The following is a 22,219-nucleotide window of genomic DNA, read 5'->3' on the forward strand; positions in this document are numbered from 1 at the left end:
AGAATATTACACATAAGCTCAGGATCACGTTCACACATTTCAGAAGCAGCTGGTGTCTTCCATGTTACTGGGGCAATGAATGTACTCCAGAGTTTAGTATGAACTTTAAAGTAGCTATCCAAGCATCCAAGTTCAGAATCAAAATGTGAAATGGGTTCATTGCCCCACTGAGATGGTGGCAACCAGCTTCAATAGTGCACAATACTTCATCCAAAAATCATTAACCATTGCTTCTTCTGAGGCCACACAGTTGCCCACTGACACTGAATCAGCTACGAAGTTAAATGACAAATATAAAATCACCAGTGGGATGTTGATTCATTCAGTTGTTCAATATTCTACTTACTGGCTACCTCCAGAGATGCGTTCCGGCTCACTGCCTCACCCAAGTAGTTCCTGGCAACACAGACATACACTCCCTCATCAGGTTTGCTCCTCCGACCATGCACAATGCGCAGAAAGAAAAGGGACCCACTAGGCAGCAGCATACGATGAGATCGCGGATCTTCTTTGTCAGTCTCCACTCGCTCCCCATCTTTGTACCACTCAACTATAGGAGTGGGACGACCTTCTGCTTTGCAGTTCAATGTTGCTGGTTCTCCCTTGGACACAATGAGATCAGAGGGATGTTCTATTATCCGTGGAGATGAATCTTCAAGGCGAGGACGAGAACCTATGGGGTAAGGAGTAAGAAGAGAAATGGTTAGAAAACACAGCACAGAAAAGACTCTGTTACAAGTCTAAAATCAAAAAGGACAAGATAGACAGCTATCAGGCAAATATAGGCTTAAATAAGAATGTAAGAAGAGTCATGCTGGATCAGAGTGAAGGCCAACATTGTCCTGCATTTTGTTCCCACAGTGGCCAGTCAGATTGTCTTTTTCATTAGGAGGGACAAGTAAATCTAAATTGATAGCAGAAATTTTAGAATGAATAAAAATTGTGAGGCATAGTAATTTCCTGTCTACCTAATGGGATTTTAAAAGTGGAAAGTTGTCAATTACACAAGTGTGCCCTTTAAGATGGATAGTTTTTGTATATTTTCCTTAAAAATCAAATTAGTATTTTGGGAAGAAGGATAGATTCAAACCAAGAAAACAGAATGTGACAAAGCTGTTTAGCCCCAATTCCTCCAATGCCATGAACCATGCCCAACACACACAACCAGAGTGTTGTTTTACACTTTAGCATAGGACAGTGATGGTGAACCTTTTAGAGACTGAGTGCCCAAACTCAAAGGCATTCCTGTACCGGGTGTCACCCAGTGTTTGCACCTGTTCCTCCTCTTCCCCACGCCTTCCTATGTCTTCAGCTGGCTCTCTAAAGACAGCTAAAGTCACAGGAGGGTGGGGGAAGAGGAGGAACATGAGTGTGCCTTTTCCTCCTCTTCCCCTGCACTCCTGTCCCTCTGCATGCTCTCACAAATGGCTTTGTGTGCTAAAGAGGGCATGTGTGCCATAGGTTCGTCACCATGGGAATAGGACATTTAACACATAACCCTATAATGTAGGAATGCTTCTAACAAAACCTTGACAAAACAAAACCAGGTGAAATTAAGAACACTGTGTTCAAAAAAGACAAATGCAAAGTTCTGCTTTTCAGGAGGAGCCATCCAAATATGTAATAAACAGATATGGGTGGGAGATACCTGGAATAGAAACAATACATGTAAAAAAGGATTGGAGTTTATCACAAGAATATAATGTTGATAGGGGAAATGGCTAATATCTTTTTATCTTTCACTGATATCAACAACTCATGAAATCTAATCTGGCCAGATTTCATCAGTCAAATTGTGTCTAGTTCTGGGTACCTCACATTAGGGAGAAATGTGGCCAACCCAGAATGGATTCATAGGAGGGCAACAAAGATGATCAGTGGTGTGAAAACAATACCTATGCAGTGAATTTGAAGATGTTGAGTATGTTTAATTTGGGAGATAATACATTTGGATGGGGGCATGTTATATGAAGGGCTGCCACATAGAAGAAGACAATGGCTTATTCTCTGATGCCCCATGAGTCAGGACTACAGCTAAAGGACTTCAGTTACAAAATGGTAGGGTTTTTTGGTTGAACTGGGGGGGGGGATTCTTGAAAATAAAAGCAATTTGACAAAAGAAGCAATTACTTTGGAGGGGGGGGTGAGTTCTCCCTCAATGAAGGTCTTCAGGGACAGGCTGGACAGCTGGGGAAGTTCTAGCTTGGGATCTCTTCCATCAAGCTGGAAGAGTAGACAGTCTACCAGATCCCTTCCATATTTTATTTGTTGTTGATGATGATGTTGTTGTGTGCCTTCAAGTCATTTTTTTACTTATGCCAACACCAAGGCAAACCTATCATGGGGTTTTCTTGACAAGTTTCTTCAGAGGGGGGTTACCATTGCCATCCTCTGAGGCTGAGAGTGGGTGACTTGCCCAGTGTCATCCAGTGGGTTTCTGTGCATGAGTAGTGATTCCAACCCTGGACTCCAGAGTCATAATCCAATGCCCAAACTACTATGCCACATTAGCTCTCTGAAATCCTACATAGAGATTATGTGTGTGCACACTGTGCATTTAGTACCTGAGCAGAGTTGTCCCTTAAGGACAAAAATAAGAAACCAAGAAGCCAATAGGCTGCCTGGGGAGGGGGGGGGAGTTCCTATAATCTTATCCAGCCTCTAGAATAGTACAAGGCTCCTGAATTGGTCCTTGTATGGCTCACTCAGCCCTATGCATTCAAGCAGAATTTATCATTTTGCAACAAAACGACCCATTCTTAATTTCTCTGCTGCCTGTGATGAATCTTAGAGCCTCCCTTGGGTTATCTGTACATAGAAATGAATCTTGGCAGAAACAGCCCCCTGTAAGACAAATTACACTCCAGGCAGCTATATAAACTTAGAAAATAAAGACTCGGACAGAATTAATCCCTTTAATCATTTGCTAAACCCTCTGGGAGCTGCCCAAGGACTTTTCAGCACCTTAGACAGAGCAGAACTGAAGGCTTGCTCTCAGATTCTCTGTAATTTCCCCACATCTTTATTCTGTAAGAAAAGGCAGACAGAAAGAAACTCACTGGCCACTGTTTGTGTATCAAACATTTTGGGCTGTGAGGCAGGGAACACACTACAGGTACGTTCTAGGAAAATATCCCCAAGCCTAAGAGGAGTTACAAAAACATTAGCACTGCAAGTGTACAAACCCATTTTAGGACATTTTCAAAAGAAATGTTGCATTTTATCAAACAGAATAACAGGACAAATACCAACAATCACAAACAATGGTATATAGTACCATGAGGGGTAGTACAGATTTCATTCATTTCCCAAAGTGGGCAATACCACCCCACTGAGGGCAGTGGAAAGATCTAGAGGGGCAATGAAAGAAAAGGCGCTGCCTCAGTCAAAGCATTGGTGCGCAAGAAAGATGAAGTTAACTTGACAGCGATGAACAACAATAAACCTAACAAACCTGTTCGTTTCAGGGAGTTAGAACTAGCTGAAAGTAAAACTGGATTTAGTCCACTTTCTTGGATATCAAATGAGGGTCTATGTTTCCCAAGACAACTACAAGAGTAAATGTAGGCCTTCATTTCAAATCCACCTGGAATATAATTCCTAATTTGTGCAGAAACAGGATACCCCATGACACTAGTCAAAGACGTCAATGCCTCTATCCCAGCTGAGCCTGCAAAGAATGAGGCCTTCACATGAGGTATTAGAGAAGTTTTATGTGCAGACTTTGAGTGATCAATAGTGGTGAAATCCTAAACTCTGATAAGCTCTCTGGGTATTGATTTGTTTACTTGTTGTAATGATGATGTCATTCATCTCAAGATGCACTTACTCAAGGAGAACAGCCATTCCCTTTTGACTGATGCTCTCTTTTGTCCAATTCCTCTTAGCCAGAAAGGAATGTTGGAGCCACCAGCAAGAAGGAGCAGAAAATAGATCTGTACTGATTGTTGGTGAGGTGATTTGTCACAGATTGGCAAGGAGCTTTTGTCTGGAAGAACACCACCGTAGTCCCAACCCAGAAAAGGAGCTTTTAACTCTCCTTTCCCCAGCACATACAGCCATCATTTTTCTGATCAGATCACCTGTATTATTCCTTCATATTGGCCTGGCTCCTTTCTCCAGCAAGGCTACCTGAAGCCTTGAGGAAGACAATGATTTAGCACCATAGATGAGTCAAACCTCACTCTCGCTACCCTCAACCAAGCTCCCTAAAAAGATATTGGGAGACCAAATCTCATGGTTCTTAAGCATTGAAGCCAAGAGAGCCAGTGTGGTGAAGTGGTTTGAGCACTGCACTATGGAGACCAGGGTTCAAATCTCGGCTCTGCCACGTAAACCCACTGGATGGGCAAGTAACACTCTCTCAGTCTCAGAGAATGGCTATGGCAAGCCTCCCCTAAACAAATCTTGCCCCCAAAAAACCATGGCCTTAGGGTCACCATAAATCAGAAATGACTTGAAGGCACACAACAACAGCAACAACAAACTGTAGCCAAAGCACTAGCCAGTCCCTGATCATCAAAAAAGAAAGAAGCACTGAAGAGATAGCAGTTAGGACCCATCGCATTGGACATAACCATTAAATATTAATTGAAGAAAGAGACGAGGGGAAGCAGGGGGAAATGAGGAACAGATTATATGGCCTTGAAAGTAGAATTGTACAAAGATGAAGAGTTGCTGAAATGCCTAAAGAGGAAAAAGAATTGAGAACCTGGAACTGGAGCAGAGGGGAGTGGTGGTGGAATTTACAGTAATACATCTGGGGGAAATAGTCTTGCCGCCAAGTCAATAGAATTGAGAAACTGGGCACTTGGGAATGTTGACAGGCGCAGGTAGAAATTGGCAATAATTACTAAGCTGGCAGACAGGGTGAAATGACATGATAGGAATCTTTAAGTACTCGAGACTGTAGGTTTCAAGGTCATAAAGACACTTCTGCCATTCTGAAACAAGGAAGATGCCCTGTACTACAGTTTAGAAAAGATGTCTTTTTAGACAGTAGATCCTACCATCCCACAGCCAGCATGGCTATTGTGCTCCTGGGATCTAGAGTCCGTGTGTGTGTGTGTGTATTCTAGACTCTGCTTTATACCACATCAGACTACTTATGTTTCACATAAGATAGATGGTCCTAAACTCAGTATTTCCCTGCTTACCTCTTTCCGTACCAACTGCACGTCTAATTCCACTCACCTCATACCATGAACCAGAACCTGGAAACTGCTGTTATGTGCTATCATATCAGCTCAACATACGGTGGCCTTATGACATTCAATAGACTTGTTATCAATATCCTTGCTCTGCATAACTCATCTGTAGTTTCCTTGACTGAGTTTATCCATAGGTAATAAGATCTTTCTCTTTTCCTAATGCGTTCCACATTACCATGAATGGGTATGCTCTTGAGTCCACAGAATTGCAATGTGCTATTTTGGCCTCCTGCAGAGCTCTGGAGGAATGCAAGACACCACATTTTGGATGTCTTTGGGAGGTTTTCTTTTCTTTTCTTTTTTTACAGTTTTGAGGTTGAGACCCCCACTTCAAAACAGCACAGTACAGTAAAACCTTTTACAGAATTTGCAAGTGTTTTCATGGGTTTTAAAATGGATGGGGAGTAGTTACAAGCAGTGAGGTATCCATGGGGGTCCCAAGGACTACAATAGATGTCCAGAGGACTACAAAGGAATGATTTCCATCTCTGATTCGCTTAACTTCCTACCTGCTCCATTGGACTTCTGGGAAGTCCACAATAGAGTATGAAGTCTTCTGCCACTATATGTCATGGCTTCTTCTGGCTTGCAAATCACAGCTCAGATCCATGAAACGGCTTCCAGTGTTTAAACAGTTTGTTATCCTGCATATTCAAGATGTGGCACATGGACTGGTAGTTTTTCATCCTCTGTGTCAGAGTACATGTCTTGCATGCAAAAGGTCCCAAGTTCCATTCCTAGCATTTTCAGGTAGGGTGAAAAAAGCTATAATCCAAAGTCATAAAAGACCACTGCCAGTTAGCGCTGCCAAGACTAACCTAGACACACTGGTACTCTTTTCATATACAAATCAGGAGAACCCAAATGATGAAACATCTGAATACCAAGGCTTATGAGGAACAACTTAAGGAATTATGTTTAGCTTGGAGAAGAGAAGACTGAGAGATGACATGGTATCTATCTTTAAATATCTGCAGGATGTCGTGTGGAAAATTGAACAAGATCCCCCCCCCCCCCGATGCTCTATAGTAGCGGTCCCCAAAATGTGCTCTTTAAGTCCATGATTTTGGACTTCAGCTCCCAGAATCCCAGACTATTGGCCAACATGGCTGAGGCTTCTGGGAGCTGAAGTCCAAAATCTCTCAAAGGGCACAGTTTGGGGACCACTGCTTTAAGATTCTAGAACACAAAAAAATAGATGCAAATTATAAGTAAAATGATCACACCTAAACATTAGGAAGAACTTTTTTTTTTAACTGTAAGAGCCATTAAAATCACCTTCGGGGATGGTGCTCTCCATCTTTGGAGGTCTTTAAGCAGAAGTTGAATGCACAACTTTCAGGGGTATTTTAGTTATGCATTCCTTCATAGCAGGGGGCTGGAGCCCTTGTGGTCTCTTCCAAACCTAAGGTTCTAATTCCCCACTCCACTCCAGCAACTGAACCTAAGGATTCAATTTATCCCTCATGATTTATACTCATGGATAGAACTATCCTCTATAAATTTGCCTTATCTCCTTTTAAAAAGCCATTGGGAACCATGGCTGTCAACACATCTTGGAAATTCAGTTCATTAATCACGGGTTGGAATGACTGATTTCAAAGATCTATTTAAAACTGACTTTAGAACAACAGCACATTCAGATGGGCTCACAGAAAGCACTGAACCCTACTGAGTAATTGACAAGCCCTGTGAAACATAAATGTGCAGAAGGAATCAAACTCAATTTGATTGTGACCCAGAGGCATGGTTGTGTGAGGCAAGAGTTTGCACAGATAAGAAGCTGTGTTTCAGTTCTGCCTTAGAGTTCTACGGTTTGTACCTGCACATACATGTGTGCATGACAGGCAATGTTTATATATCTCTGCTGCCAAACTTTTCAGGTTACCACAATTTAGTGAGATCCTTTTGTAACCCAAAATGACTACAGCAATTATCTTTATGTAGAGGTATGTATTTTTCTGTTTGATGTATGAAAACTTTATAAATAATTGGGGGGAAACCCCACAGCCTCTCACTTTGGAAAACCCATACAAATCACTTCAAATAAAACTTACTTCTCACTCAGTGACACAGTGCATAAACACGGGTGTGACAACGCTGCCTAATTTTCAGATAACCACATGCATCCTTTCATTGCATCTCTAGATGCTACTTCTACTATGTTTTACCATACTGGCTTGCCCCCAGCTCTTCAGATGCCAACAAGCCTGCCTCTTCACTCCAGGCTGAGCAAAGTTATTTCATGCCTGAGAACTCAACAGAAATTTCCCACATGCGTGCCGAAACAAGACTTCCATGCTGATGTCGGGGTGGATTTCCTACAGTGCCATCTTCAAAACTAGTTTCTTACAAACCCAGCATTAAAACAACAGCATCAACTATGCTGACAGCATGGAAGGGACAAATGCAGGTGTGTGATGTGGTATTATACATATCTCCTGTAGTGCTTTCAGGGACACGTATTTAAGCTGCCACTAACTTCTATGGCATTGAAAGCAGCCATTTGCATCACAGATCGTTTCTCACCATTGAAAAATATTCAGTAAATCCATGATAAATCTGGGGGAAAGTGATAGAGAATTAGGGGGAGGGGATGCCAAGCGGGGAACATGCCTTCCATTCTCCTAAGTGTAATTATAAACAGCAGCTTTGCATCCAAACAGACAAGGTAGGATTAGGGGAGGGGGGAAGTGGGTAAACACCATCAACATGATGAGGAATGACTGGAGCAAGCAACATGAAGCCAAAGATGAAATAAAGCAAGCTGGGGAGGGGGCGGTTTTCTTGTCAGGGAGAAAGTATTTGGGCAGCATGGGATTCTGTGCCCTGTCTCCTGTGCTCCAGCTATAAATGAGTATGAAGAACACTTATGCCTGAATGGCTGATATATATAAATTCAAAGAAAACATTACCTGTATTTAACACATACATGCATGCAAATGTTTCTTTCATCATACACCTCAAAGAAGCCACAAAAACAAGAATGGCCCTATCAGGTAGCAGATGATGGAGGGTAGCAGTGGCAGATCTGCAGCCATTCCTTTTGAGGTTCCATGGTCATTCTCTGTGGAGGAGAGAGTTGTGCTGTTATAAGGCCTGCCCCACTCCCCCATTAAATAGTCCACTGCTTTCAGTTGTAAAGAAGGGCCTTTCCCCATTACCAGAGTTGAAGTAAGGTACAAGTAACAATCTGGCCAGGGTACTGAACATGCAACAAAGTGAAGAGCACATGTTTTCCTTTGATTCTGGCCACAAAATGGGTAAGGCACAACATCACATTGCCACTCATAAAATCGCAACAATCTACAGCAATGATTCCCAAACTTTGGTCCTCCAGATGTTTTGGACTTCAGCTCCCAGAATTCCTGACTATTGGCCAGGAACCACTGATCTACAGAATAATTATTTCCTTTGCTTCTACATACTAGGAATACCAGAAGCTTCTTCATATCAGGTCAACTAGATTCATCCATCTAGCCCAATACTATCTACTCTGATTGCCACATCTCTCCAGTTGTTCGCCACTGTTTGTCTCAGGCAGTAGTCTTTCTGGTTGCTGGCTATCTGACCCTCTTTTCAAGGGAAGATGTCAGGGTCTGCACCTAGAACATTCTGCAAGCAAAGCATGTACTCTACAAACACGTGCAGAAGCAAATCCCCAAAGAGATTATGTGTACTGAAGGAGAAGGGGTCAGCACTCCCAGCTACATTAAAATCATGGTTCCCTCTCCTCACTGAGTTACATGGGGAATTTTCACTCCCAACACTCTGGAACATTTTTAAAAATCACCATAATATGAATCAAGATGTTACCCAGTCAATGAGATGGTGCTCTCTATGTGTTTCTATATGATTATATCCATGTGCTTATACCTATGTGTTTCCTCCTTCATACATCTAATCTAGCCTACTTCAGACACATCATGAGAAGGTACGATTCATTGGAAAAAACAATAATGCTAGGAAAGGTAGAGGGAAGCAGGACGAGAGGAAGGCCACTTGGTAGATGGAGGTCATGAGTATGACTTTGCAGAAACTAAGCAGAGCAGTGGAGGACAGGGAGTCTTGCAGATGTGTCGTCCACAAGGTCACTATGGATCGAGATTGACTCAAGGGCAGTTAAAAACAACAGGCAAACCTATCATGGGGTTTCCTTGCCAAGTTTCTTCAGAGGGGGTTTGCCATTGACATCATCTGAAACTGAGACAGTATGACTTGCCCAGAGTCACCCAATGGGTTTCCATGGCCAAGCTGTGATTTGAATCCTGGCCTCCAGTGTCATAGTCCAGCAACCAAACCACAACACCATGGTAGGTCTCTTTCTGTTCCATTCCCCTTCCCACTCATTTCTCAGGTGCTTTTTTTTTCCTTCAAGGATCAATCAGCATTTTGTGGACACAGAGGACAAATAAGTCTGGAATAGTCTGTGAGGAGAGGTGTATCTCCCCCAGCAGTCCTTCCCTGCTCTCTAAAGGTATACGGTAATAGCTCTCACAACCTGAGGTTAGCACAACTCTATTGATCTTGTATGTGGCTGCTCCTGGTTGGTGTACACAGGAGACAACACTCAACTGAATCAAGGTTTAAACATACAATCTTACATTTTTTTTAATCTGAACAAATATTCCTCCACTACTCTTTACTTTTTCCTATAGGACCCTCTGGCATCTCTGCCATCAGAGCAAGCCTGTATCCAGGGAGCACATATAGGGCAGACACATAGATATTTCCCTGCTGCCTAGGAAATCCCTTTCCCAAGGCCATTGCTTCTGATAGAAGCCTCCCAGGGTTCCCTTTAAGTGGATTTCAGCACTCTGTCTCATGCGATATGCATCTGGCAGGCTTGTCATTTCTGCTCTGCAAATCAGCCAGAGTTATCATGTCTCCAACAGGAGAAAGAAAACAATTTCCCTGCAGAGCTCCACTTTGTCTTCTTCAAGGCCAACAGCAGAGGTGCTAAGGGAGCACACATTCACTGAGTCTTACTGAGGTGGCATAGGTAGTTCAGAAATGCAGGAAATTACTTCTATTGAGTATACTGATTGCAAGAATCCAATGGTCATCATTCCTCTCCATTTCACAAATGGGATAAGAAAACGAACAAGAGGGCATTCACTTAAGCAGAACTAGAAAAACAGCATTTACAAGTTCCTATGACAGTACCCCTAACACCATTTGCACGCTTGATTCACATTATTAAAGCTTGTTTTAAGTGAGCTAAACCCTAACTGTAGTAAATCAGACTTAGTTGGTATGATGCAGCTATTTCTCCCTCTCATACTGCTCTATGTAGTCCTGAAATTATGTAGCCTGCCTCTTGAGATTCAGAATGCATAACATGAAGTGAGATGGGGAAAGGAAAATACCTGATCTGTGCAAAATATCTGAAGGCACCACAAAACTTCTTTGTTTTAAAAAAGGAGCCTCTTGGTAACCAGTAATGTATACTCTAAAGCAAGCCTACCTAGGGAGTTTACCATTCCCATCTTCTGAAATGGAGAGACTGTGATTTGCCCAAGCTCATGCAATGGGTTTTTACGCTAGAGCGGGGATTTGAACCCTCATTTCCAGAGTCATAATCCAACACTAAAACCACTACCCCACATTGGCCCTTTATCTTTGATGGTGATCTCTTATTTTAGAGCAGGCTATAGGAATCACACAGCTCTTCAAATGTTGTTGGACTGTAAATCCCACATTCCACACTATGTTCACTTGGGCTGCTGAAACATTCATTCCAAAAATATCTGGAGGGCCATGTGAGTCCAGTCCTGCTTTAAACCATGCCAGGTTTTGGATAACTTTAAAGGACCTATCCAAGACACTGAACCTATTTGGGGGATATGCTTCATCACCTTGGATAACTCCTTGAAAGTTGAGAGTAAACCTGGATTGGATTTACTACCCCACCAATATGGCAGTGATCAGGCACCAATGTCAGGAGTGATGGGCACTGGAATCCACCAACCTCTAGGAAGATTCATCACTCCTGATTCAGGCCCTTCTTGGTTCAGCCATCTTTGTTTTTAAAGAGAAACTACCACTAGATCCACATACCAGTGACAGCCTCATCACTTCTGCCTATGCAAATATAAATATTTTGTTTGTTTGTTTCTAGAAAGCTTAAAACCTGTATTTTAATATACTGTCTTGGGATGATTTCACACAGCCAGTGAGCAAAATCAGCAGTCCTGATCAAAATGCCACAAGCTGAAATAAGACAGTTGCAGCTGTAAAAGGCATGTCAAAACAAGGGGCTAGAATATGAATGCGCAACTCTTGGGCCCTGCTGGTTTATATTTTGCAGCCCACTGAGTCTTCTTCACATCCAAACCTCCCACCATCTATTTTCCAAGTCCGCAACAAGAAAGATGACAGAGCAAAGCTTAAATTAGCCACACATGAGAGCAATTAGCAAGACCCCGTTGGGTTGACAAAAAAGCACCTGCAGAGGTTTGGAACTGTTTTGAGGATTAATGGAAGGACTACCATCATAAACAACAAAAGCTATGCTGTCACAAGGTCCTTAGAAACTGCCATATATTGGCTTTTGAACAAGAGCTGCTGTCACTGGTTGGCATCATCAAGCACCTGCATAGGTCCACAACTTAGCAAAGGACCCACTGCCAACTCCTGGAGTTTCTGGTTATCCTGCTTCTTTTTCTTTCTGCTGAGGGAAAATGATGGGCAGCAGAAAAACAAACACAGAATATGGAATAGAGCCCATCTGAGAACGAAAGCTCAAGGACGGTTGGAGCCAACACAGAAAACCACAATATAACGTTCAAACCACTACACTATTCCAGCTCTGCTTTTATGTTCCAGGACCCCCTGTGGATACCAAAATCTGTGGAGACTCAAGTCCTGTTAAATACAGTGGAACAGTATGATGGTGTCCCTTGTATAAAATGGCAAAATCAAGATTTCCTTTTTGGAATTTATTTATTTTAAAGCCATTTTCAAACCGTGGATGCTTGATTCCATAAAAAAAACATGGATGTGGAAGGGTGACAGTACTATTCTTTTCCTACCCATTATTCAAGTTCTCAGGCCAAAACCTTTCTCATTGTTTATAACCTCATCACTGGAGATGCCAAAAATTAAGACAGAATGCTTCTCCATGCAAAAAGTAGCCAGATGATTCTTATGGTCCTTCTACTAGCTGACAAGGCACTGGGCTTAAAACCAACATTGCAAAGTCTGTGCTTGAATCCAGATCTGCAGTATGTGTTTTCCTACACAGTATGTATCCACCTCTCAGGTCTATCACAAAGGCGGACAAAGTGGCCATTTGTGTTTCCACAGCCCCCTTTCCCCTCAGCACTTCATTCTGATGAGGAATGGGAATCATAAAGTCATCCAGATGTTGAAGAAGTAGAACTGAAACTCTATTCATCCTAGCCAGCTTAGCAATACCGAAGAAATCAAGACATTACATCCCAATAACATGTGGAGTGCCACAAGATTCCCATCCCTACCCAGCCATAAAAGATAGAATATTACTCTATATACTCATGTATAAGTCTAGAAATTTTTGTCAAAAAACTGACCCCAAAACCCCAAGTCAAGTTAACCATGGGTCAATGTAAGTACTGTACTTTAACTCTTAGGAATCATCCCCAGGTAAAAACCAAGAGTGCAATCCGTCTTGGAAGCACTGACCCCCTTATGTTATCTTGTTTTCCTTTGTTTCATCCTTTAGATCCTTTGTTATACGCTCCTACGTTTTACCCTTAATTTATCCTTGGGTCATATCAAAATCCATAATTTGGGCCCCAAAACCTGCCCTCAATTTATACATGAGATTAATTTATAGTTGGGTATATACGGTGGATATTTTATTTGCCATCAAAAATAGAAGAGACTCTTCATAGTGGTCCTTGTGTCCAATTAGAAAGCCTTTAATTGTGTCTGTCCATGAATCTTTTATCCACAAACACAACAGATGTGATGCACCAATGACAAAATGATTGAACTGCGTCCCAATGAAATCTATAGAACAAAATTAGTCATGCTGCCCATAATATTCTCTTGATTTCAGTAGGAAACACAGCTCAGGAACTACAGTCTGCATCTTATCCAGGATCTTGTGCATCTTTTCCTGCAGATTTACACAGCTTTTCTGCAGATGTGAATGTTATGCTTCTCATCATTATGACAGATACCAAGTGCATGCCAACTCATGCTCCTTGATACTGCTAGGAGTGTGGACCTCCACACTTGCAAACTTAATATACATTGATCTGTGGAAGGCCATATATGTATGTCAGCAATAAAATCAGGACATTCAACAGGCACCTATCCATGTATGAGAGTTTAATGTGGGTAATAACATTTTTCTCTATGCTCTCAACTGCCTCCTGGGAAAGGGACAGTTCTGGGCTCCCCATCAAAGAGCAGTTTTTAATCCCAATCTGTGAATCTGTATCTCCAACATGCAGGTATTTGAAATCCAATATCTACCCTTGCCTCTGGCTACTGGAAGGAAACAAGGCTCTTCTTTCCAAGTACATTTCAGACATCTGGCTTTGCTACAAAACAGCAAAGAAGAGACTTTCTCATCTTTTGATTTATGTGTCTTTTCCACCATCTGGTTGAGAAGGTATGCATTTTTATAAAAATGTATGTCAAAGAAACTATAGTAGCAGAATGGGCCAGAGACCATTCTAATTCTGTATTTAGAGCAGACCAAGCCATTAGGCCAGGACCAATCTTTCCAGAGCGGAGAGACAGCAGATGCTGTGGGCAACAGTGGCAGGCCCTGCTGTTTCCTCCTGGTCATTCTCTTCTGTTTGAGGTCAGAAATGGATATGATGCATGGGCTCCCCTGCAGATCCTAAACTAGCCTATTACCTCAGGCATAATGGAGGCCACTATGCTGTCACCAGTGTTGAATTCTGATTCAGTTGTCATCCTAGTTTATTTCAGTATATGGAATGGAGAGATGTGCCATCACACTGTTTACTACAAGTAAACTGATTTGAAGCTCTATCTCTTACCAGGGATGACAAGGAAGAGCAACAGGGACAATCCTCTGGGAAAGTGCAGGGGACCCTGGGAGTACCACCGCAGGGAAGAGCTAATGCTAAGCCTTGGAGGAGGTGTGTGGTTGTGGCGGTGGTGGTGAACAATTCCTTGTTGAGGGTACAGAATCAGTGGTTTCTGGGCCTGACAAAATGTCTCGGGAGGTGTTGTCTCCCTGGAGCAAAAATCCATAACGTGATAGTGACTAAGCCTACTGACCATTACCCCTTCCTTTTGGTCCGTGTGAGAACCAATGACATGGCAAGGCAAAGCCTTCAGAATATCAGAAGGGATTATGAGGCTCTAGATAGGAAACTGAAAGAGCTGGATGCATAGGTTGTCATCCCATCTTTTCTCCCAGTTGAAGGACATGGTCTAGGAAGGGAGAGGAAAATAGATGATGCCGCCAAGAATTATCTTGATACTTGGAACATTGCCTGCAGTTCCATGAGGTGGGACTTCTGGCAAGAATGGGTTGCACCTCACGCCAGGTAGCAGAAATGTTTTCACCAGCCAGAAAAAAGCAGTGAAAGTCTGCTCTGTGGCAAAGGCCTGGATTGGGACCAGGCCATGCAGTCCTGCACTGATCAGGGGCAACCTGGGCTGAAGCAGCCCCAAGCTTCAGGTTTGCATGACCCCCTAGGAGGACTGATTATGTGACCTGATAGAAGGCAGCTTCCCTAAAGAAATTCTCATTGTCTTTGTTTCTCACACTGGAGAGAATGCCTCTTCTGATGTGAAGATGGATGCTAAATACACACAAATACCTAAAACATATTCAGAGTATGTGCTGTGTTATTCTTTTACTTTAGAACTATTGTTTTTTAATGCATGCACAAATGTAAATCAATGAATTAAAGCCATCTTAGTCAGTTAATTGATCAATCAAATGGCAGCACCATATTAATATATTATTTATGTTCTACTGGTGGTGATGTGTCTTTTGATTTTCTGCCTCAGGCACCAAAACTTCTTGGGCCATGATTGTCTGTAATGCGTATAAATTGTGGAAATTAAATTCATTTGCACCTTTTGCATAATTTATTCTGTTTGTCCTAATCATGAGCAAGAGGTGAAAAGTGACCAGTGTCCAGGCATTGAAACATCACTTGCCTTACAATCTAGGACAGGGTTTAACACTCTCAAGCCCTTTACCTGGGAGTAACTCTGACTGAACTGGCTAAAACTTATTTCTGAGTAGATATCCATAGACTTGTACCAATATATATCTCTACCTTCAAATTTCACCAAGCATATGCATTTTCACAGCCATAAGAGCTAGATTGAGAAAAATGAAGACTGAGGGGCTGTACAGATGAGAAGAAAGGCCAGAGACGTGCCTATGATGCCCCTTCCATGGAGCAAGAACAAGCCAATTTGCGTGGCTTCTTTTTGCTCCCTCCGGGGACCAGATCGGTGCCATTGCGTGAGGTTGCCATGACATGATCCAGGGTGAAAAGGGCGGCTGCATGCTACCCATCTGTATAGCCCCTAAGTCACATTGCCAGCCATCTTTCAATGCCTAAATTCTATGTTTATATGCTGCCCAACTGAATTTTTAAGTTACTGCAATGCTGGAAATTTGGAGAGTGAATGAAAATGTCATGGGGGTGAATTCTTATGGAAGGGGGCAATACCCTCATTTTGCACCTTCCTATAGTTGCACCCCAGTTTTTTGTGTGTTTATACACTTGTTAGTGTGCAACATGAAGCATGTCCTCAGACTGTATCTGAAGCCTCCTTCCAAGTTAAATAGTTTATTCTAGAAAACCTGCCCCTGATGCTACCTGCAATTTCACAATGATGATGAAAAGTATTCTGTGCATGCCCAGGGACATTCTTTAACATCACTTCATGTAGCAAGGCTAAACATGGAAAGAACAAGATATTCAGTTGCAGAGCTCCATTTGTAGTCTACTAACCATCCTACATCGTCACCCAGGGTCATTGGACTACTGACTAGTGTCATGGGCATACTGACTGTGATACATTATTCTCCTGCTCCCTGCTCACAACTTACAGCATGCTAGCTAACAGCTAAATTCAGACCAGACATGTTATGACCTGGTTAAATGAGTCCTCCCTCCCCACCTTCTTCTGCTATTATCCCACTACATTTCAAAGACCTTCCATTCCATTCTTCATCATCTCTCTGGGAAGGGGGAATAATTCCAAGGGTTCTGCCACTATCACTTCTCTCCCACCTGGAGCTTCCACCCTCAGAAATGGAAATGGATCCAGTTGAAAAGGAAAACAAAATAAGAAAACCACTCTCAGTCCCCAAATGTCAACTAGCACTGATGGCTAAGTAACTCAGCTTGTGTGACAGTCGGTTACTCCGAGTGTATTAATCCTGGAATGAAATAAAACCCATCAGAAGCCCTTGAATCAAGGACATGCAAATCCCCAACAAATACGGGAAATCCAAATCTTCTCTTTTTAGCAGATGTTTATAAAAATGAATCAGAAGGGATCTAGGTTAACCCATGTGCAGCCAAATGTTAGCTTGCAGCCACAATATTGGGGGAAACCATGACATCCTGCAGGTCACAAAGCTCTTAAAATTAAACTGCTAGAGTAATTGCTAAGACATTATTTATTCCAGTCAACCCTTGCAGCAGACTGGACTGCTAGGTTTTATACTTATTGATGTTTTTATCATTTGCTTTGGTTTATCCAGTTGGGCAATAAAGCTACATATCCCCCAAAGACTTTTTTAAAGCTCTATTTTATTGCAAGCAGCCTTGGCTGCTGATCTAGATAGAAAGATGATGCATGAGCCTTTAAAACAGGGGTGTGCAAACTGAAGACCTGGGGTCATATGTTGCCCCTTAAACTCTTTTTGTTGCCCTCCAAACTTCCACAGGGTCTTTTTTTTTCTGCCCCCCCCCCCCCCAAAAGAGAGGGTAAACTGTCTCTTCTGGTCTGATCCACCACCTCCCCTTGCTATTGCATTGTGCATTGTTGTTGGTTTTTTTTTTTTCAAAACTAGATGTGGGCTTTTGGCCACCTCAGAGTTTTGTTTTGTTGCATTTTTGGTACTCCATTTGCCTCCCCTTGCAGAAAAGTGGCCACCAGATCCACTGCAGCTGCCTTCCCCAGCTTTGAAAGGAAATTAACGGAGCTCCTATAAGACACTTACAAATTCCACCTGCCTTTACACTTACAGTATCTTGTGCACAATCGGGAATGGAATTTCAGCAGCTTATACCACAACAAAGGAAGCACCCAGTACTCCCTATCAGCCCACATTGTTCCACCCCCATGTAAATCTCAATTGGTTTTCTGCTTCCCCCAGCTATTTCAAATTCTGACCCAGCCTCCAATTGTTGCTATTGACATCAGGCTCAAATGAACACCTTTAAAACAGCTAATCTGTCTTGATCCCAACATGTAGAAGAATGGACAGAATTGGATTGTTTCCCCTTTTTAAAAACTGAAAAGTGTTTTGTTCTTTCTTTCACTTTTTTTGTTTTGTTTTCCCTCCTCCTCCCTTCAGTTCTCTTTCTTTTAAAGTCCTCTAAGTGAGCCAGGGAAATTCAGTTGTAAATTTGCCCTTCCTGAGATTACAGCAGCAGCAAAGAGGAAAGGGATTCACAAAAGTAGCCAATTCCTCACCGCATAACAAAGAAAGGAGGACAAACCCCAGTGTACTTCAGTCTCTCCCCAGCTTGCTTCTAGCATCTTACAGCTTAAAGCTCTTTCTCTGTCAACTAGGATGTTTAGTCAGGGAGGTGACTAAAGATTACTGGCAGTATTGTTCAGTCACTCTCTAACAATAACAACAACAACAACAACAACAACAACAACGTTTATTTTCTTGGCTAGCAATGTGTGGACCCTATCCGTCACTCCCAAACACACAAGAATCCTAACATGAGACTGAAGGAATCTCATTATTGGTGGGCTTAAATATCTAAGAGTGTCAGATTCTTGAAAGATCCAGATTCAAGGTTCAACTGAACCATGAAACTATCTGGGTGACTTTGGGCCAATCACGCTAGAGAATAGTAAATACTGTATGTATATCACATCACCCTATACAAATTTGCTTGTGCTGCCTTCTTTTGCAATAAGCATCAGATCCATTTGCAAAGTCAAGGTCAACAATGCTAGCACATCAGCTGCAGAATGGAGCCAACTGCCCTGGGCAGGTTCTTACCTCTGATATGTTCATTTCCATCAGACAAAGTGCCAGCATCTTGCAGAAGGGGTAGTTCCTCCCATTTGGTCCTATAAGCAGGAAAAACACAAAAGCCACACCTGGCCCCCTTAGGAAGCCACACCTGGCTCCTTTAGGAAGCCAGTCAATAGCTAGCCAAGTGAAAACAAAAACAGACAAGTTGAGACTAACAGTCCACCATCCAACTATTTCTAATTTATTAAAAACATTAACTAAAACCATTTGGAAGAAAACCACAACTGGTGGCACTGGGATTCGCTGTCTGCACCCAGGGGTGAGCAGAATGCTGGGATCTTATCTGCTGTAAATGAACATATCACAGGTAAGAACCAATGTTCCTTTTCCCAGAAGACAAGGTCCCATCCTCCTGCAGAGTGGGATTTACCAAAGCCCCCCTGGAATAGGGAGGGAGGTGCAACTAAGAGAGAGACGATTCCAGGACCACCTGTTGAAGCACCTTTCTCCCAAAAGGTGGGATTGAAAGACATCTAACTTGTAATGTCTGATGAACGTGGAAGGGGACTTCCATGTCACTGCCCTGCAGATCTCAACCAGGGATGCATTAATAGGCAGGGTCGCAGATATGACATGCACTACCCACCCTGATGAGGTAAGGCCCAGAGAGTCATAGCAATCCCCAATGGACTCTCTGATCCACCTGCTTAGAGTGGATGGAGACACCTTTGCTCCCTGGGAGCGCTGGCTGAAAGAAACAAAGAGAGAGTCCGAACATCTAAAGTCACTAGTCCTCTTGATGTAAACTTTAATGGCTCTCCTCACATCAAGCATGTGCCATATCTTCTCAAGGTCCCTCTCTGGACAAGGACAGAATAAAGGCAGCAGAATGTCTTGAGATGCATGGAAAGCTAAATTCACTTTTGGGATAAAGGAAGGATCCGGATGCATGATGCCCGAGTCTGGACGGAAAATGCAGAGGCTCTCTCGAATTGAATTTTAGCTTAGGTGATGTAACAGAAAACATATACATTCAAGCCTTCCATATCCTCAGTTTCTGCATCCACAGATTCAACCATCCATGGCTTGAAAATATTTTGTTGTTGTTAGATTACAAAGTATCATATTACAATGTATCACTCATTACAATTATAAAGTAACTTCCTTCCCAGCTGTTACATTAATTTTGATATATTGTTTTTCATACCAACGTAACTAACAGCGGCAGATGGTAACTTCGGTCTCAGTGGTCTGATGAATTCACTTTGGGTTTTAGTCTAAACTTTAAAGGTACAATCCACAGTACTGAACCATGTCACCAAAACAGATTAAGCACTTTGGAGAGCTCTGTTAATGATGGGATTGAAGGCCTGGGTGGATTCCCTGCTCCAGTGACATGGAAGTTACCAGCTGCCATGGATTACCTCCTCCTCTCAAAAAAGGGTTACAGTTCTTCCTTGTTACTTCCAAGTTCTGTTCATCATGCCAATCACACTAGGCTGCAGGAAAGTTATAGCCCATGCTGTGTCTTGCTTAGATGGCTCCAAACTCCAAAGCCAGAAATTGGGGGAAGAAATCTTTATATAGAAAAAAATCCTTTCTTCCAAAGCTGATCTTTAGTCTTTCTGTAGGGACATCCAACTCACAATCCATGTGACACTTCTGTAATGCACAACAGTCTTTGTAAATTTCTACTTTACTTTTGTCCACTGAAGCCTAACAAAGTAAGCTGCTAGTTTTCTGCACGTAAGAGACAAGGCCTCTTTACACCAGAAAGACAGGAGAGAGAAAAGAGGAGGGTTGGACCTCCTCTCTGAAATTCGAGATCAGTTAAGGACACTGTCCTAAACAAAACAAAAGAGGAGAGGACTAGGAACAATTCTGCAGAATCTTTTGTGCTAGAGGAGACAAAAAGCATTTGTTCCTAAAGAAAACCCTAAAATCATAATCCCTCAAATACTTGACTGACTGAATACACTCTTCGGCATTACTATTTTTGTAACCCCTGGGGTGTGTAAAGTATTTTACAATCCTTTTTCCATTGATCTGAACAGAAGAAAGCTGGGCAGACAACAGGCCAGAACCATTTTCTTGTGTGTAGCTGAGCAGGGAGTGGAAACATTGTTCATAGGAATGCAACCAATTTTCTCAGTTTAACACTTGACACACTTAACCCATGGCATGTTTTCCACTGAAAGCAGAGGTGAGAGCTGGGTACATCTTGGACCTGTGTTGGTGAACCTGTGGCACGCATGCCTTCTCTGGCATGACAAGCCGTACCTGAGGGCATATGGTGGCCACAGCAAGTACAAGACCGGCTCCTTGTTGCGGATTGGTTTGCCTAGGGAGAACCAGGACACAGCAAAGATGGGTAGGGAGGTGTGTGCGCCCGCCCCAGCTCCTTGCTGCAGAAAACCAAACCGTAACAACAAGAGTTCTGAAAGAGGTCCTGCCCTTTCCGGCCAGAAGTTTTGTTATTTCTGGCCGGAAGGCCACAATTTCTGAAGGCTCACACTGCTATGCTGTGGGATTCTGGGAACTGTACTGAGGTGTAATGAGGCCATCCATGGGGGTTTCTTGGCAAGATTTCTTCGGGGGAGGGTTGTCATTGAATTCCTGTGATGCTGAGAGAGTGACTTGCCCAAAGTCTCCCAGTGGGTTTCATGGCCGAGCTGGGATTCAAGCCCTGGTCTCCAGAGCCACACGTTCAAATTGTTGGCTCTCCTTGTTCTTGTTTTTGTGTTGTGCCTTCTGTGCTTTATTATGGTGGTTGTTGCTGTTGTTGCCAACTTATGGGCCCAGAGAGCACCCTCCCTCCCTTCTGAGTGCTGGTTCCTGGCAGCCCTAAGGTGAAACTATAATGAGGCAAGCTTCGTCAGAGGGGGATTTCTATTGTCATCCTTTAAGATTGAGAGCATGACTTGTGTGTGGTGCCTTCAAGTTGTTTCTGACTTATGGCAACCCTAAGGTGAAACTATCATAGAGTTTTCTTGGCCAGTTTCATCAGAGGGAGGTTGCTATTGAGTCTGAGAGAATGTGCCTTGGGTTTTCCCCTCCCAGAGGTCTCACCTCCAAAAGGCGCAAGTCCCATCCCCAGAAGTGCCATCCTCCCCCAGAAGTCCCACCCCCAGCACTAGGTGACACCTGATGCAGGAATACCACTGAGTTTGGGCACTTGGTCTCTAAAAGGTACACCATCACTGTCTTAGGCAAACAGTGTTTAAAAACCAACCCACTCTGTAGCTCTCAAAGTGAGACTTTGCTATTTTTAGGGCTTGCAGTTCCAGAGGCAAAAAAGAAGCTATTTCTAACAGCACTGGAACAAGCCTCTGGAGGAAGAGACTTGGTTGAGGGGGAGAGCTAGCTGCCACTAGCTCTGTATATAGCTGTATAGAGCTCGGCTAACAGGTGAGACGAACAGGGGTGTTTTGCACATGTGTGGTGGAGAGCATAAAGTGAGCCTGGAATTATTGGGCTAAACTGTATAGAGGTGGGCACAATCCTCCATTTCTGCCTTCAAGTATAGCCACACAGAGAAACACCCATCAGCCTCTGCTGGCAAGTCCTAGGCTACGACCATGTCACTGGTTTTCTTTCTTAGCAGGATGTGACTTAGAAACTGCCCACAGAAGGACCACAACAACTAACAATGGTGACGCAAACAGTAGCAGGCTGCAACTGTCAAGGAATCCGCTGCTGCCATTTCCTTCCTCCCCCTCACCTCCCACCAGCATCATCTGCCACCATATGAAATGTAAAAGCTTCAGCTCTGCCAAATGCAGAGATGTTAAAGGAAAGGGAGGGGAAGCTCTTAGCAAGTGACACAGCCAAGCACTGTCTGGCC

General features: G+C 43.0%; 1 protein-coding gene across 4 annotated transcripts in view; it reads right to left on the reverse strand.

The window, feature by feature from the left end:
* Nucleotides 1-22,219, reverse strand: part of ROBO3 (roundabout guidance receptor 3) — a 120,373-nt gene that overhangs the window by 95,835 nt on the left and 2,319 nt on the right. For all 4 annotated transcript variants that reach the window (XM_089538438.1, XM_089538436.1, XM_089538437.1 and 1 more), the window contains exon 2: nt 347-673. In XM_089538438.1, coding sequence (XP_089394564.1) covers nt 347-673 — 327 coding nt within the window. The remainder of the gene's footprint in view (nt 1-346; nt 674-22,219) is intronic.

This window comes from Sceloporus occidentalis, unplaced genomic scaffold (assembly GCF_023333645.1).
Source record: "Sceloporus occidentalis isolate IW3139 unplaced genomic scaffold, rSceOcc1.0.p SCAF_9, whole genome shotgun sequence".
In the NCBI taxonomy this organism is placed as follows: Eukaryota; Metazoa; Chordata; class Lepidosauria; order Squamata; family Phrynosomatidae; genus Sceloporus; species Sceloporus occidentalis.